The 17,233-nt window shown below is 53.2% G+C and overlaps 1 protein-coding gene across 1 annotated transcript in view; it reads right to left on the bottom strand.

The window, feature by feature from the left end:
* Window positions 1–17,011, bottom strand: part of SLIT1 (slit guidance ligand 1) — a 163,068-nt gene extending 146,057 nt beyond the window's left edge. The window contains 1 exon segment of the mRNA XM_040624555.1: window positions 16,685–17,011. Coding sequence (XP_040480489.1) covers window positions 16,685–16,881 — 197 coding nt within the window. The 5' untranslated portion in view covers window positions 16,882–17,011.
* Window positions 17,012–17,233: the final 222 nt, after the last annotated feature.

Below are 17,233 nucleotides of genomic sequence, written 5' to 3'. Positions count from 1 at the left end.
GTTACTGGGGTATTCCTTGAACCCTGGCTACTGGACACCTGGGCTGTTTTGATATCGTTCAATTAGCAACGGCACTGCACAAAGCTTGGTGGGCATTTGGGAGGAATACTTTCCTAGATCTGGTATTACTCAGCCAAAAGTCATGAAAAACCTGGTGAATTTTAGAATAACTGCCTCATTCTTTCTCGTGGCAACCATGGTTTATAAGACAATTGACTTCAATAATTGTTCATTTCACAGGCAACAAAACTGAGGCAAAGGAAAATGTTAAGACTTATCTGAACAAGGCAGGGCCCAACATAGAAGTCAGGAATCCCTGAGAATGGAATTCCCACGAGGTGGGGCGGGGGGCGGGGGGGTCTCGCAAGGACTTCTGGTGACATCATAGTCACATGCCTCTCCTCTTACCCTTTGGCACCAGCCCCCCTGCTCAGGCTCCAGACCTGTTCCTTAGCCCAACATCAGGTGGCCCCACCCCCTTGCTTCTGGCACCCCACCCCACCTCCACACAAGAAAAAATCTGGGACAGGCAGGCGAACGATGGGGCAAATACAGCCTCTCTCTCAGGAGGCCCTCTGCTTCCGGACAAGAATGTCCACGGACACCCAAGCCCACCCAGCCCCCTGCCTCCCCCATCAGCGTTGCTCTCTAACCCAGGAGCTAAGGGCCTCCTCTCAGGGCAGCGCCCTCTGGAGGCAGGCTGGGAGGCAGCAGCAGCTCGGATCAGGCACCCAGGTCTGAGGGCTGCTGCTAAGGATGCATTATCGCCACTTGGGCCCAGAGCATGACCTCCACTGGGCAGCCCACCCTCGCCCCATCAGCAGGAAAGCCCACCAGAATCGAGTTTCCAACGTGGGCCAACCACTTCCCCTCAAGCCCTCAGCAGAGGATGATGGAATGAGGCAAGGAGGTCATTTTTCTCCAACATGATTCCTCCAACAGGTGGTCCTTGAGTATTGCCATGGAGACACCCCCCGCCCCCAGCAAGCCGTCTGGGAGCAAAGAAGCTGGGAGAAGCTGCTGTGACCTTAAGACCTTTGCAGCCAGAGCAGCCAAATAGGGTGGGCCTCCAGGGGGGTGCCAGGCCTGGTTTCCAGGAAGAACCCCTATCCAGAGCTCCCCAGGCTCCCTGAGGCTCTTGTGCCAGCGCCCACGTCCGCCACTCCCCCCTGCTGGGCGCCCACAGTGGGCAGGCTTGGAGCCTAACTCCAAGCACGCTTCATCTCACACCGCCCTCACCAGTGAGTCCAGTCCTGTTCTCTCTACCTTGCTGAGGAGGAAACTAAGGCACAGAACTGATGAAGCGATTGCCCAGGGCCACACTAGGGGTAGGGCTAGGATCAAACCCAGGCCGGTATGATTCCATGTTCTTGCCCTCCCCCCATCATGATACCTCCTACCAATGACTCTGTCGAGCCCACCCCTCACCCCAAGTGCTCATGAAAAACAACTTGGAGGCTTTGGGTAGGTAACCCTGGGGCCCTGCACTAAGACCATGTCCTCTGCCTAAGCAACAATATCGGGGGTCCCCAGTCGGCTGAGCCTCGTGTGTTCCTAGTGGCTAAGAGCTTAGCCTTTGGAGCCCAACTGTCCAGCTTCAAATTCCTGCTCCACCATCACTAGCTGTGTAACCTTGGGCATGTAGCTTAAATTCTCTGTGCCTCAGTTTCCCCATTTACACAAGAAGGATAATGGTAGTACCCACCTCTTAGAGGTGTGGTGAGGTGTGAATGACTTAATATTTATTTCAGAGAGGGCCGGGCAGAGGGAGAGGGAGAGAGAATCTCAAGCAGCCTCCCCACTGAGCGCGGAGCCCGAAACAGGGCTTGATCTCAAGACCCCGAGATCATGACCAGAGCCGAAAAACCAAGAGTCAAACGCTTAACCGACTGAGCCACCCAGTGACTTAATATTTCTGAAACGCAGAGAGCAATGCCTGGCACACAAGCACACACACGTGCCCTCTGCATCAGTTTCACCTGCTGCAATTAGGGCACTACTCCAACTACTGCCTCAGCTTCCCTCATGGATACGGCTCCACCAGCTCGGCTCAAGCTGGTGCCCCAGGCACGGCTCAGGCTGGTGCTGGGGCCCAGGGCCGCACTGAGCAGGGAGGGGCTGGCAGCTGCCCACGCTCCGCAGGCCCCGGGATGGGAAAGCCCGGTGAAGGTGGCCTATGGCAGTTCTCTCTCTTGCAACAGTGAGGAGTGTGCGTCCATCCTTCTCCCCCAGGAGGAAATGCACCCCAGTGGCAGATGGCCCTGATTTCCATCAGCTCCTGTGTGGTCCTCGCCTGAAAGAAAAGCCTCAGTGGTAGAAGATTTTGGAGAAAATCCTCTGAAGCAAAGTTACCAAGATAAAAACAAAAAACACACAAGGATTCCTCGAATCCTCTCAGGAAACAAAAAGCGGACCCCCAGTACCTGGGTGTTTGGGGATACACTGAAAGCACGAACCCTCGGCTCTCCAAGTGCTGCAGGAATAAACAGCCCGGGTCCCTCGCGGTGTGTTCTAGGGGGTCCCACATGCCTCACGAACATTTCTTGCCCTAGAGCTCCACCACTTCTGTACTAGTTCCCTAAGGGACCAGAACCTTCCCACAACGCCCCAAGGCTGCAACAGCAGCGGGGAGGCTCAGGCCACCCTCCAAATCCCTTCCTGCAGGATGGCCAAACAAGGAAACACAGAGCTCTGACTGGGGCCAAGACAGGCCTCTGGGCTGGGCGCTGTGCCTCTTGGCTCTGTCCCCCGAAGTCCTCTGCTGGCCAAATCCGCGGCGATGAGTGCCTGCAGAGTCTGAAGGGAGAACGGAGGGAAGGAAGAATGGGCCTCCGGACGTCAGACCGAACACCCCAACCTGCAGGCCGCCCCACTGCACGCCCACGCCCTAGTGCCTGGAGTGCCCGGGGCCCCATAGAGCCTCCTCACTGGGCGCCCCACATTCCCTCCGGCTCCCCTCCGATCTGCTCTCCTAGCCACAGCCGGAGGGATCCTTTCAAGATGCAGATCTGATCGTGTCACTCCCCACTTAAGCCCTTCCGTGAATCCCCATCGCTCTTGGAATTGAGACAAAAATCTCCTCACCAGGAACTACAAGGCCCACGTGGCCTGCCCCACATGCCCCGTTCTGATTCGCTCCCTCCTGTGGCAGGGCCTTTGAAGGGCCATCCCTTCTGCCTAGAATACTCCTTCCTCTTTGCCTGATTCCAACTCTTCCCTCCAGCGGGTCACACTCCCTATCACAGGCCTGCAGAATACCCCAGGCCCTCCTCTGCAGCTTGAGCCAGAGGCAATCTGACATGGATCCGGGGGCTTCCTTGACTGCTCTCTCTGCCCCTACAGGGGTTTATAGCTCCTCGAGGACCTGGACTGTGCTGGTTTCTTCTCACTATTGTATCCTCAGGACCTAACAGGGTAGTGGCACCTCAGAGATGCTGCAGGGAGTATTTCTTGAAGGCATGAACAGATTCGCATTAAAATGGACATATTCCAAACAGCATCGGCTGAGGGGGTTTTCTGAGTTTCCCTGCCCCCCAACACAAAGGGAAAAAAAGCTACACTGAGAAATGTTCCCCCTCGGGGCACCTGGGTGGCTCAGTTGGTTAAGCATCCAACTCTTGATCTCAGCTCGGGTCTGGATCTCAGAGTCATGAGTTCAAGCCCCATATTGGGCTCCACCCTGGGTGTGGAGCCTACTATGAGGAAGGGAGGGAGGGAGGGAGGAGAAATTCTCTCCCTTACGAATCATTATGTTGTACACCTGAAACTAATGTATCACTGTATGTCAATTATACTTTGACCTAAAAATAAATAAATCTGGGGGGCACCTGGCTGGCTTAGTCAGTAGAGCATGCAACTCTTGATCTCGGGGTTGTGAGTTTGAGCCCCACGCTGGGAGTAGAGATTACTTAAAAATTTTTAATTTTTAAAACAAAAAAAATCAAAAATTAAAAAGAAATGCTCTCCCCAAATGGACATGTGCCAAGAAAAGCTCCACCCACACAGGACACTGCTGTGTTACCAATGACTTCCCACACAACCCACAGGTTAAAAGACGGATTTTTCCTCGGTAGCTCCCACAGGAAAATTGCGACCCCCAGGGCTTCAGCTGCTCCACTCCTCTACTTCCCTCAACACACGGGCACTCCTGACGCAGAGCCTTTGCCCATGCTGCTCTCTCAGCCCAGAACTGCCCAGAACAGTCCTCTTCTCCTCACCGGCCCGCCAACACACACCCTGACTGACCCCGACCCTCCTTCGGGCCTTCGGTGGAAACAGCTGTTCCAGACCAGCCTCCCCGATGCGTCCGCTCAGCTACTCCGCCAGAGCTGGGATTGGAACTGGGAGTCGTGTGCAACACGAGCCCTTTGTGAAAGGCCAGTCCCTCTCCTGCCAGGCTAGGAGGGGAGAGGGCACCCGTGGTCTGCTCTATGCCCAACACCCTCAACACAGTGAGCGTTCTCTAAATAGAGTGAAAATAGGCCGACTGAGCAATCCTGCCCACCGCGCCCAGCTGCTGCTGGCTTATCTCAGCCGACGCGCGGCCCACTCTCCCATCAGCTGGCGGAGCCTTGCCCACAGTCCTCAGGAATCAGTGGGTGGGTCATGATCGGGAGGCTCCCCTGATCCGCTCCTCCCCCCAGCAGAGCCCACAGGCCTGGTACCAACGCCCCGCGCCGGGACTGCCCTCCAGCGCGCAATAAATCCAGAAGCCCCAGAGACGAGTAGTCAGGGGCCCCAGGCTGGGGCTGAGTTGCTACGGGTCCTGCTCTGCCCGGGGCTCCCGGGGACCCGGCTTGTCGCCTTGGCTTGAATACTAACAGTATCTATCCTATCACAACCAAGCCAACTCATTGAAGCCTCATGACAGCACCGATTCAAAGGTTTATTATCAGTTCTGACTCACATTATGAGGAGACTGAGGCATAAAACACGTAAGTGACTTGTTCAAGATCAGCTAGCTGGTAAGGACGTTAAGAGGCAAGCCCAAGCATGTCTGACTCCAGGGCCCAGCTCGCTCTTTCTTTTTTTCTTTTCTTTTAATTTCCAATAAAATACACATAACAAAATTTACCACGTAACCCATTTTCAGTTCGGTAGTGTTAGCATATTCACGATGTTGTACAACAGATCTCCAGAGACTGTTTTCATCCTGAAAACCCGAAACTCTGTTCCCATTAAACAATAACTCTCCACTCCTCCCTCCCCCTTGACCCTGGCAAACACCGTCCTGCTTCTGTCTCTATGAATTTGACTACTTTTTTAAAGATTTTATTTATTTACTTGAGAGAGAGAGAGAGAAAGCACACGAGAGAGAGAGAGAGAGAGAGAGCGCAAGCACACGCACAAGCCGGGTGGAGGGCAGAGGGAGAGGGAGCAGCAGACTCTCCGCTGAGCAAGAAGCCTGATGTGGACTCGATCCCACGACCCTGGGGTCATGACCTGAGCTGAAGGCAGACACTTAACCAGGCGCCCTGTGAATTTGACTCTTTTAGATTCTTCATATAAGTGGAATCATATAGTATTTGTCTATGAGTGGCTTATTTCATTCAGCATAATGTCCTCAAGGTTCATCCACGTTGCAGCATGTGACAGGGCTTCCTTCTTTTCTAAGGCTGAACTACATTCTACCGCACGTGTGCATACACACGGTGTGTTCGTCCATTCTACTGCGGACGGACACGTGGGCAGCTTCTACCCTCTCGCTCTTGTGAATGATGCTGCAGTGAACATGGGTGTACAAATATCTTCGAGACCCTGTTTTCAATCTTTTGGGTGTCTACCCAGAAGCAGACCTGCTGGGTCATATGGTAATTCTGTTTAATTTTTTGAGGGATCATCAGAATGGTTTCCAAGGGGCTGCACCATTTTACGTTCCCAGAAACAGTACACCAGGGTGCCAATGTCCCCACATCCTCGCCACCAACTGTTATTTCCTGTCTTTTGAGAGCAGCCATCCTGATGGGTAGGAGGTGGTCAGGGCCCAGTTGTTAACCCCAATTCCGTGCTGTAGTCTATTCTGAGGTCCAGACCGTACAGCAGTCTCTTCATGACCAACGCCTGGCCTTGCTCTTGCCAATCCCCTTCCTAGGTCTGGGGCCCACCCCTAAACCACAGCCCTGCAGCCGGTGCCCCACTGCCAGCCACCAAGCCTCTGGGTCCACTGCCTGTCAGCCCTCTCTCCACCCACTGCCCACTCCAGGCCCATGAGAGGTTATCCGCCAGCTAACTCACCGACACTGACCTCCATCTGCAATGCCACCTCCCTGCCTCCCCCCAGCTCTGCTCGCCACCCCCAGCCTGAAGCTGGACACCCTCCCTGAGCCGGCCCGCACTTAGGTCCACCCCGTAAACGTGTGCAGGTTGGGCTCATTCGTGGCCAGTTTGCCGCTATGCTCCTGCGCTAAGCCCTGGCAGGGGTTCTATAGGTGCCGAGTGAATGTTTGATAAATGAATGGATGCAAGAAGCCAGGACTTACTAAGATAGGTGGTATGGCAGTCTGATTTAAAAACCAAACACGTACACGTCTCAGAGCCTCACGGCTCGGGGACCCTGGGCACCCCACTCACCAGCCATCTGTGCCCCCGAGCATATGATGCACCTTCCAACCTTCTCCTCATAGGCAGAGCGGTGACAATACCTTCCTCCCAGGACCGTTGTGAGCAGTAAAAGGGCAGAGGAGGGTAAAGCATCGCTCTGAGACTGGTCCGGGGGATGGGGGGGGGAGGACTCTCCGTGGTGACCGCAGACACCACCCCAATTCCTCACTGCCACTCTCCTTCTCTGACCCATCTCCCCCATCCCCAATTGTCTGGCTCCTCCTTCCCAAATCGCTCCCCTCCCCTCCATGCTCCAGTCCACCCGCTCCGCCTCGGAGCTCCGGCGTGTTCTCTCCTCCCACAGACTTCCTCACCACCGACTCGCTCCCAACCATCTGCCTTGCCTCCCACTTCTCCCAGGAAACCGGCTACCCAGCTTGGCCGGTGACCCCACCACCACAGGTCCAGAAGCTGTTCTCGGCCCTGGTCCTCAGACAGCCTGGCTGCTCTCCCAGGTTAAGCCTCCTCCTCATCTCCAAACTCCTTCTCTGGCGTGGGCAACAACTCCCGGGCCAAGTTCAGATGCACAAATGCCAGGAGCGCCCCCAGCCTCTCCACCTTATCCTCCTTGTTGTCTGCCCTCTTTTTTTTTTTTTTTAAATTGAGATATACGACTGACATACAACATTATATTAGTTTCAGGCATACAACATGTTGATTAGATGTCCGTATATATTGCAAGATGCTCAGCGCGGTGATGAGGACTTTAAAGATCTACTCTCTTCGCAACTTCCAATATACAATAATATACAATATAGTATTATTAGCCGCTGTCTTCACGCTGTACGTGACCTCCCCAGGAATTACTGATTTTATAACTGCAAGTCAGTACCTTTCGACCACCTTCAGCCGTTTCACCCCCTGCCATGTTACTGTGGGCAGAAACTAAAGGCGGTCCTCATGGGTCCACAAAGGATGTACTTTCCTCGCCAGGAAACCCCAGCAAGGAGCAGTGTTTCTCATGTGGCGCTCTGGGCACCTCCCGCATCTGAAGCACCTGAATCGCCTTTGCCAAAAACCTGCTGAGTCAGCGTCTCTGGGATGGGTCTGGGAATCTGCATTTTATAGCAGCTTCCCAGGAAATTCTTTCTTTTTTTCAAGATTTTATTTTTTAAGTAATCTCTATACCCAACATGGGGCTCAAAACCACAACCCCGAGATCAAGAGTTGCACGCTCTCCTGACTGAGCCAGTTAGGTGCCCCCCCCCCCGCCCGGAAATTCTTATTCCCGTTGAAGTTTCTGTTCCAGCTCTTCTCCAGGAGGCTCTCCCAACTGTGTCTCCAGTCCACATACTCTACAGAGTAACCATCCCCTATCCCCACCCTTAGGGTCATCTTCTTCACGTAGCTGATTATTGGCAATTCAAACAAAAGAGGTAGAAGCCAGCTTCATGGCTTCTCCTCCAGGATCAGCCGCCCTCCCCAGGTTCGCTCCATTCACAAAGTCATTCTCCCAGGCTGGAGCCTCGGGGCCCCATGACCCTCCTATTTGCTCTCTCTGCACCTTCTGCCTCGGTCTCGATCTGCTTCCTCCTGTGCCTCAGCCTCTGTGGCCTAACTCCACGAGGACTGTGGCCACGGCCTGCTGCTGATGTGACAAATTACCACACGCTCAGGGGCTTAAAACAACACAGATGTATCCTCTTACAGCTCTGGAGGCCACTTTTGGCTCGTGGCCCCTCCTGCCACCACTCCCACCGCTTGCTTCCATTGTTACATCTCCTCCTCCCGGGTTGACCCTCCTGCCTCCTCTCTCTTACGGGGACCCGGGGATGACGTCGTGCCCACCCCGATAACACAAGATCTTCTCTCATCTCGTGATGCTTAGTTGCATCTGCAAAGCCCCTCGTGCCACGTCAGGTGACACAGTCACAGGTTCCCAGGATTGGAACATGGACATCTATTCGACCCACAATGACAATGTCTTCTAAAGCAAAGATCAGAAACATAAAATGTCCTACCAAATGTTTAAAAAAAGAAAAAACAACTCATCGAACACACTTTTGTGAGCCCCTACCATGCACCAGGTAATGGGAATGCAAAGATACACAAGACACAGCCCCTGCCCTCAGGAAACTCAAAACCCAAGGCACCCATCACACAAACCAGTTTCTTAAAAAGCAATAAAGTGCTCTTCCCTACTGAAGAATTCCATTTAATAAAGGTAGAAGGAATGAGGGAAATAGAACATCAAAATTGGATAATAATGGTTGCAGGCAAGATCCATTAATGGGTGCTAAAATTAGTAGGTGAGAATTTGAGGACAAAGAGGCAATGGCAATCTTAACATATCTCTCCCAGATGTTTATTAACTGCAGAAGCAAATTCAGGAATGTCACAGGGAAGAAAACTGGCAGAACACCATCGTAACCAAGAGATTAAGGTTAACATCCCCAGCAATGAGACGTATCAGTGTCACCGGCCCCACGATGGGATGCCCCGAGAAGGGCACACCATCCCTATCGCATTCCGGCAGAAATCCATAACCTCAATCCAATCAGGAGGAAACAGCAGACAAAGCCAAACTGAAGAGCACTCTACAAAGTAACCTACCAGTACTTTGCACAAGTGTCCACGTCATGAAAAGCGAGAAAAGACGAAGGAATTGTCACAGACTAAAGGAGAATAAGGGGAAATGACAACTAAGCGCCATGTGGAATCCCGGCCCAGATCCTGGAATAGAAAAAGGACGTTATTGGAGAAGATGGTAAAATCCACATAAAGTCCGTAGCTTAGTTAGTAGTCCTGTACCCATGTTAATTTCTTAGTTTTGATCATTGCACTATGGATAAGAAAGATGTGAACACTAGGGGAAGCTGGGTGAAGAGTATATGGCAACTCTCTTTGTACTATTTTTGCAACTTTTCTGCAAGTCTAAAAGTATTTTAAAGTACAAGTTTTCAGAAATTTTTAAAGAATAAAAAATACAGCAATGGCAGCAAAACCATTGTCACGGACAAGCCAGAAATCACAGTCATGGTCACCATAACCAACTGTTCTCCCCACCGCCAGCTGGTCTCCTGTTCCGTTTATCCTCCACACCAACAGAATGGTCTTAAACCATGATTTTGCAGTTGTCACCCTCCACTCAAAACCCATGGGGGTAAGTGCTCAAAGGGTCTTCTCAAAAGGACACAGGGGGAGCTTGAAGGGGCTCCCACCAGCCAAACGTGGGACACTCTGAACAGCAAAATAAATAACGATAGTAACAAACTATAACCCAAAGAATAAAATAATAATCCATGAGTCCATACAGTAATAAACTGACAAACAGATGGAGGAGAAGGGAAAGTTCTTTCTTACAGTAGAATGCCAACTAATAAACGGAGAAGAAATGATGAAGTTAGAAATGTCTCAGCAATGGGCATTACCACTACCGAAAGTTCGATGAAGAACAGGATAGTTACATAGCCTCAAGGTACCCCCCTACAAATGGCTTATTAATAATAAAGGGCTCCATCCCATGACCCATGCCATCATGACCTGAGTCGAAACCAAGAGTCAGACACTTAAGCAACTGAGCCACCAGGCGCCCCTAATCTTCTTTCATTTTATTTTTTTTTAAAGTAAACACTATGCCAATGCCCAATGTGGGGCTTGTACTCCTGACCCCAAGATCAAGGGCCGCATGCTCTACCAACCAAGCCAGCCAGGCGCCCCTCCAACCTAATCTTAAATAGTTCCCAAAAAACTGTACATGTGTATAATACATGATAAAGCAAATGGGGGAAAATATAAACAGTTGAATCTGGACAACAGATATATAGGAGTTCCTAATACTTTTGTTGCAACTTCCCTATAAATTTGAAATTATAACAAAATAAAAAGATACAGTGGCACAAAGGATTCTTCTGGGGTGATAAAATATTCTAAAATTGGATTGTTGGTGACATTTGCACAACTCTGGAGATTTAAAAAAATCACTGAATAGTTTAAAAAAAAATTATAAAAATACACACACACTCCCTCTGTTGGCTCCCTATTTCCCAGCCCCACGACCTGGTGCCCACCCGTTACTTGAATCTCCTCTCTCAGAACTCACCAACACAAATGTGCACCCCACCGCCTGGATCTGCTCCTTACCCTCCTCCCCAAATGTATGGCACACACCTTCTGATGCCCCAGATGCCCCCACCCTCACTTTAGCTCTGTCCCTCCTGAGGCCCTGCCCAGCCCTCAAGCCCCATCAATGCGGGGGTCCAGCCCTCCCTTCCACCCCCACGCCCATGTCCTCATCTCTAACACTGACCGAGTACCTTCTATGCACCAACATTATTATAACCACTCGACATGGAGTATTTCATTCGAACTCACAGCCCTGCAAGGTAAGTGCTATCACTGGCTCCACTTTACAGATGAAGAAACTGAGTCACCAGTGAGCCAGCTGGGATCTCTCGGGTGATCGTTGAAGGAGGCAGGATTCAAACGAGGCTGTTCTCACACCAAAGCCTGCACTGGCAGCCACTGCACTCTGCGTCCCTAGAGACATCTTTACGCATTTGTTCTTCTGCAGACAGACCTTTCTCGCCCACCAGCCTGCAAGCTCCCTGGGGAGCCGGTCCACACTCTGGACCTCTCTCAACACTCTGCACCCGGCAGGTGCCCAACAGCTGTTTGTCCGCCACAGGCTGGGTTCCAGAAAGAAGAGGAGGGGGTCGCAAACTCCATCAAAAAGAGGAGCCAGTTCTCCACCCCCCCGAGCACAGCCCAGCTCGCTGGCTACTGCCCAAAGTCCGGCCGTCATCTGCTCTGGGTAATAAGTATTTGTATGGCGATAATTACAGCATTTGGGGAGAAAATCCCATTAAGCGAGAGCCCTGCCGAGCTGCTAATGCCGGCACAGAACGGGAGGCGGCAACTCCGCCGAGCTCCCGTCTGCTTCCAATAATGCAGGAGCTGCCTGTCCCCACCGCCCTTCACCCGGCCCCAAAGAGCACGGCCGCCCCTGCTGGCAGCCTCGAGCAGCCAGGGCCACCGAGGGCCAGCCCCCTGCCTCAGAGTGGGCGCGGAGGCAGCGGCAGGGTGCACAGGGGATCCAGGGCATGGGGGGCTGCACAGTGAGGGAAGAGGGAGCAGGGCCAGGCTGGGATCCAGCCCTGAGTGGCACCCTAGTTCCTTTCCTGTCCCTGCAATTCTGTCACCTTAATAACAATAATAATACTACCATTAATGGGGCACTTGCTGTGTGCCAGGCCCACTGCAAAGTGTTTCTCCCAGCACTGCCCTAGGTAATCCTCACAACCAGCCTGTCCTTTCAACCAGCAGGCCCTGTAATCGTCCCCACTTTAGGGGCAAGGAAACAGCAGTGCTGGGAAGTCACACATTCCTCCGGAGCACTGCCCCAGTTTGCAATTCCGTGTTTATTCTCATATAGTGCCATTCATCGCTTCCTCCCTTGCTGGACTAAAACTCAAGAAGGGACAGGCGGTTTGGGCTTCTGTCCGGCGCCGTTCCCTCAGCACCATGCAGACATTCCATAGACAGCTATCTGTTGAATGAATTAATTAAACCCCATAATTTGCCCAAGGTCCCCCCAGCTGCTGCGTGGCAGAATGGGGCTAACATCGCAGGCAGTCTGGCTCCAGAACCATGCCATCACACCATCCGCCCTGCAGAGAATCCCTGCCTGCTACCCCCCTGCTCCTTCTTCCAAACTGCAGGAGACGGAGACAAAGGTGCGTGGGGACAAGGAAGGAGTGCTCCGCTCAGCCAGACTCCAGGAGAGCAGGCTTGCGGCATGGTCAACACTCCTGTGCTCACCTCCCAAGCTCTCTCCTGCCCCACTGAACCCTCAAACCTTTGCTTGAGCTCCTCAAATAATAAAAATAATAATAACATCAACACCTAGTTAAATCACAAAGCATTTTCACACCCCAGCCCTGTGCCAAGCACGCCACCAGGCCGTCTACATTCATTGGCTCCCTTAACCCTCACCACCAACCTGCAACACTGTCATTATCCCCTTTTACAGATGGGGAAACTGAGTCTCACAGCAGATGGAGTGATGGCACCAGAGGCCTGCCTCCAGTCACGCAGAACCCAGCAATAAGCCCAGGGCACCTGCTACTAGAGACGCAAGCCCCACCTAGAGGCAGCCTCCCCTGCACAGTACAGGTCTCCGTTGCAGGAGACCACGGTGCAGACATGGCTTCCGTCTGGCCCCCTGACCCCTCTCCATGACCACCACCCAATCATGATTTGGCATTCCCAACAGGCTCCCAGACAATCCAGCTGGGGTGCTCTGGGAAGTCTTCCTTGGGCCTTACCACCCAGCCCCATTGAATGGGGCCTCCAGTTTCACGGGGCCAAGCCGGGAAAAGGCAAGGGCCCTCCAGGCCTCTGCAGCAGGCAGGGAGCTAGGGCAGTGGACCAACTGGCCAGGAGGCAAGAGAGCAAGCCCCCAAAAACGGACGAACTGCAGACCACACTGGGCTGGGAGTGCAAATGGAAGCCAGTGGGCCTTCCAGGGCCCTTCCTGGCCTTGTCATCCTCGGGCCTCTCCTATCTCTGCACCCAGGACCCACAAGCCTAGAATGTCAGTAACCAGGGTGGAAGGGAGAAGCGGTGTCCCCCCACGCTACACTCTCTTACCACACTCTCCTGGATGCTCTAGTCTAAAAGGCTTTTTTAATTTAAAAAAAAAAAACAAAAAAACAGAAATTCAAAGTCCTTGAGTGGAAGAAAAGACAATTAATAGTGGCCATGGCTGGGTCCCTCTGAGGCTGAATTCTACAAAGAGATGAAGCTTCCAGGCCTCCTCCACCACACCCCTAACCCTCACTCTGTATTTTAATTGTTCCACTGCTGTGAATTATTCAGCATCCTCACCCAGCCCACCAGCCCCACAGCCCCTCTGGCCGAGCCAATTTCCTCAACAGCTCTGGGACCTGCACAGCCTCTTCCCAGAAGTCCCCGCAGCACACCAATTTCTTCCCACTTGCGGGGATAGGCCTGGACCCGGAGTTATGGGATATAGGATCATAAAGTTGCCGGGCCTCACAGGCTGCCATAGAAACTGCCCACGAGACAAAAGGCGAATGCACAGCTGCAGTCTCTCCAAATTTCACAGCCTCAGAGGCTGCTGTTCTGGGCCTGGTCCTGCACAACACCCGTATCAATGAGAGAGAGCCTTTGCTACAGTTATTTTGAGTCTGCCTGGGCTCTCACCAAGGCCTCTTTTCGGGGTATTCTTTTCTTCCTCAAATGGCTCTTTCGAGGCCTGCCTGCTGCAAAGACAGGCTCCCTCTGCTTTCTACATCCTTTCCCCACCCAAGAAGTTTTACACACAGCAAAGACCAGATCTCCCCTCACTCCTCCACAATAACTCACCCGTGGACTCCATCCCTGATGTCCCCAAAGGGAAAATCCAAGAAGACAGGCCTTCCTGACTCTTTCCAACCTTCCCACCCTCAGGCCTCATCACATCGGACTGGACACGGCACGCTGCGGCCCCGGACAGCTGGTCCGTTCACCCATCAGTCTGGCTCGGGCGCACCTGCAGGCCCTCTGCTCAGGCATTCCCTCTGTTTGGGCTGCCAGCCCTCTCTGCTTAACAGGCTCCCACCAACCACTGTTGGGTCCCAAAGTGTGTAATAAAATGGCCCATCCTTTGGGGTGCCTGGGTGGCACAGCGGTTAAGCATCTGCCTTCGGCTCCGGGCGTGATCCCGGTGTTGTGGGATCGAGCCCCACATCAGGCTCCTCCGCTATGAGCCTGCTTCTTCCTCTCCCACTCCCCCTGCTTGTGTTCCCTCTCTCGCTGGCTGTCTCTATCTCTGTCGAATAAATAAATAAAAAATATTTTTTTTAAAAAATGGCCCATCCTCTGAGAAGCACCTTCCAAAAGAAGGTGCTTTTCTTCCCAAGAAAAGTGCTTCCCACCCCAGTGCTCTCCACCACAGCCCCATCACACTGCCAGCCTGGCCCTCTCCCAAAAGCTGTTAGGTGTTCCATTTGGGCCTCTCCACTATACATCCCTTGAAGACAGGGACTTGCTCACTCCCTGCTGGAGCCTCAGCAGTGAGGGCAGTTCCTGGCTTTGTAAATGTTTGCTGAATTAAATAATGAGACTCTTCTCCTGACCCTATCATAATAATGCCTCTCACTCAGTGAGCACCATAACGAACTAGGCACTTACCACACTTTATCCTTGGTCCTCGCAAGAACCAGAGATTTCAGTATCAGCAGCCCCATTTTCTGCATGGAAAGCAACTAAGGCTCAGAGAAGTTAAGTAACTTGCCCAAGGTCACACAGCAACATAGGCAGTTGGACCCCAACTCTTTCTTTTGCACTAGGAAATTTCACTTCCATTCCACTCTGATTGCAAGAGAGCTCAAGAATTCTGAATATCAAAATAGACACTGTCCTCAAAACTAAAGGTGGAGAGAAAGAGCAAGGAATGAGATGAATTCAAGATTCAGATCCAAAAGCAAAGGCAAGGGGCTACCGTGTCTCAGACCTAGGCTGCTACCAGGATAACAACTGCAGGAGAAACGCCCTGTGGATGATGTGAAGGAACAGAGGATAGATCCAGAGTGAATAGGTGTGGAGATGACCCTGCAACCTCAGGGGTCCTCTGCACAGATTTCCAACCCTCAGTCCCTCTCCATGGCCACATAGCATAATGCATAGGAAACCTGATTTGGTCCAACCTCTCTCCACACCAGCATCTCTCCCCAGCCCCACAATACACACTGTCTGCACACACACACACACACACACACACACCCCGATTCCCATCTAAGATTGCATCTAGATTGCAAATTCTCTGAAACCTCCACGGGAATTTTTCAGACTCAGCCAAGAAGAGTCTGGGGCAAATGTGTGCTCACTAATTGCTGACCTTGGTACAGAGTTTGATCCAGGAGACAGCTCTCCCCGGGGTCAAATTTCTGCCTCTGGCCAGCTGGGAGCCATGAAAATGTGCTCAAGTTATTGAAATCTGCACGCCTTTCCTGAGAGCCACTGCAGTTGCCCAGGAGCGTGGGGAGGAGTATGCAGGTTTCAAAGCAGCCGGCAGCCTTCTCCAAAGTCCAGTTCAAAAATCTCCTGAGGCAGTCACCTCTGCAGGCAGCACAAAGACCCCACATGTGACCAAAAATCCACACACATGGCCCACGTACAGGGACTCTCACAACCTCCCATTACTGAGGTGACACCACGGATACTAGGAATTCACACAGACACACATTCTGCAGTAGAATCTAGGAAAGTGAATTATATAGGTCCATAAACACACACACACACACACACACACACACACACACACTACAAAGCTCGGCGGGTCTAGAAAGGGCTGAGTTTCCTCAAGAATTTAGAAGTGAGAGAGAACGAGGGAAGAGAAATGATTTTTTAATGACTTTTCATGGTCAATGTCTCCACTCAAGGCTCCTGACCTCTCAGCATGATTCAGGGGTCTCCCAGTCCAAGTCACACCTACCCCTTTCTTGCTGCCGATGTAACATACCCCAGGCCCCAAACCCAAATCCCTCAGGCCCCATTGTCTGCCTGGGTTGGGGATGGCTGGATGTGAGTTGGGGGACCAATGCCTGACACCTGCAAGAGAAGAATTCTTAAGGCTCTGGGGCAAACAATGGGTAGGAAGGGGAAGACTGGAAACTTCAACTCCATCCCATCTTGCTGCCCATCACCTGCCTGCTAGCCCTCAGAGCCCAGTCCACACAGGCTGCTCAGAACACAGCCAAAGATCCATGTGTCCAAAAGGAGATATGGTCCCTGGCAAGTGAGGAGCTTCCCCCTTGGGTGCCAGGCAGGCTTTCTGGCACCAATTCACAGCACCCTGGAGGAATAAAGTGCTGGCACAGTGGGAAGGGCCTGCCAGCGCTGAGTACAGGGTGCAGGTGTGAGGCTGGGAGCTGACAGCCCCGCCAGGGCCCTTTGAATCCCAGGAAAGGGAAACAGTGATGCTGCCGGCTCCTGGCTCCGGAAGGGCCCTGGCAGGCACTGACCCATCTATTGGCTGCGGAGCCCGGGGCCCCAGCGGTCCTGCTCCCACCCCAGCCCCGAACTGCGTCTGGGTGGGAGGGCAACCTCGGGGCTCCCTGGGGAAGGGGGCCGTACTCACAGGCGCTCCGTGTTCCGTGGGATGTTCTTTGGGATGGCCTGCAGCCCCGTGCCGTGGCAGTCCACCGTGGTGCCGGTGCAGGTGCAGAGGGCGGGGCACGCGGTGGCACCCAGGCGCCACGCGGCTGCCCACAGCAGCAGCCAGAGCTCGGGCCGGACGAGCCCTGCCGAGGGCCCCCTCCGGGGCGTCAGCGCCATGGTGCCCTCACCGCGTCCCGCTCCTGTGCCAGACGGCGGCAGCCGCTTACCATCCCCGTCCGGGGCGGCCTCCAGGTGCAGTCCCGGGGCAGCGCCACCGAGGAGGCTCGTGCGCGGCGCCCTCACGGGCTGGGAGGCACCTTGCTCCTCCAAGCGACGGCGCCTGTGTGCGGACCGAGGGAGGGCGCCTTGGGCGGAGGGCGCTCGGCTCCTCTCTGGTTTCTCGCTGGCTGCGTCTCCCTCTCTCCCTCCCTCCAGCTCCCAACTGACTGCTGCGAGGAGGAAAATGGGCAGGCCCCGCGCGCGCACGCACCCCGCGCACACACACACACACACAATCACACACACACAC

This window comes from Ursus maritimus, unplaced genomic scaffold (genome assembly GCF_017311325.1).
Source record: "Ursus maritimus isolate PB19 unplaced genomic scaffold, ASM1731132v1 scaffold_7, whole genome shotgun sequence".
NCBI classification, from domain to species: domain Eukaryota; kingdom Metazoa; phylum Chordata; class Mammalia; order Carnivora; family Ursidae; genus Ursus; species Ursus maritimus.
The sequence above is the reverse complement of the archived record's forward strand: the minus strand, read 5'-3'. Positions and strand labels throughout refer to the sequence as shown.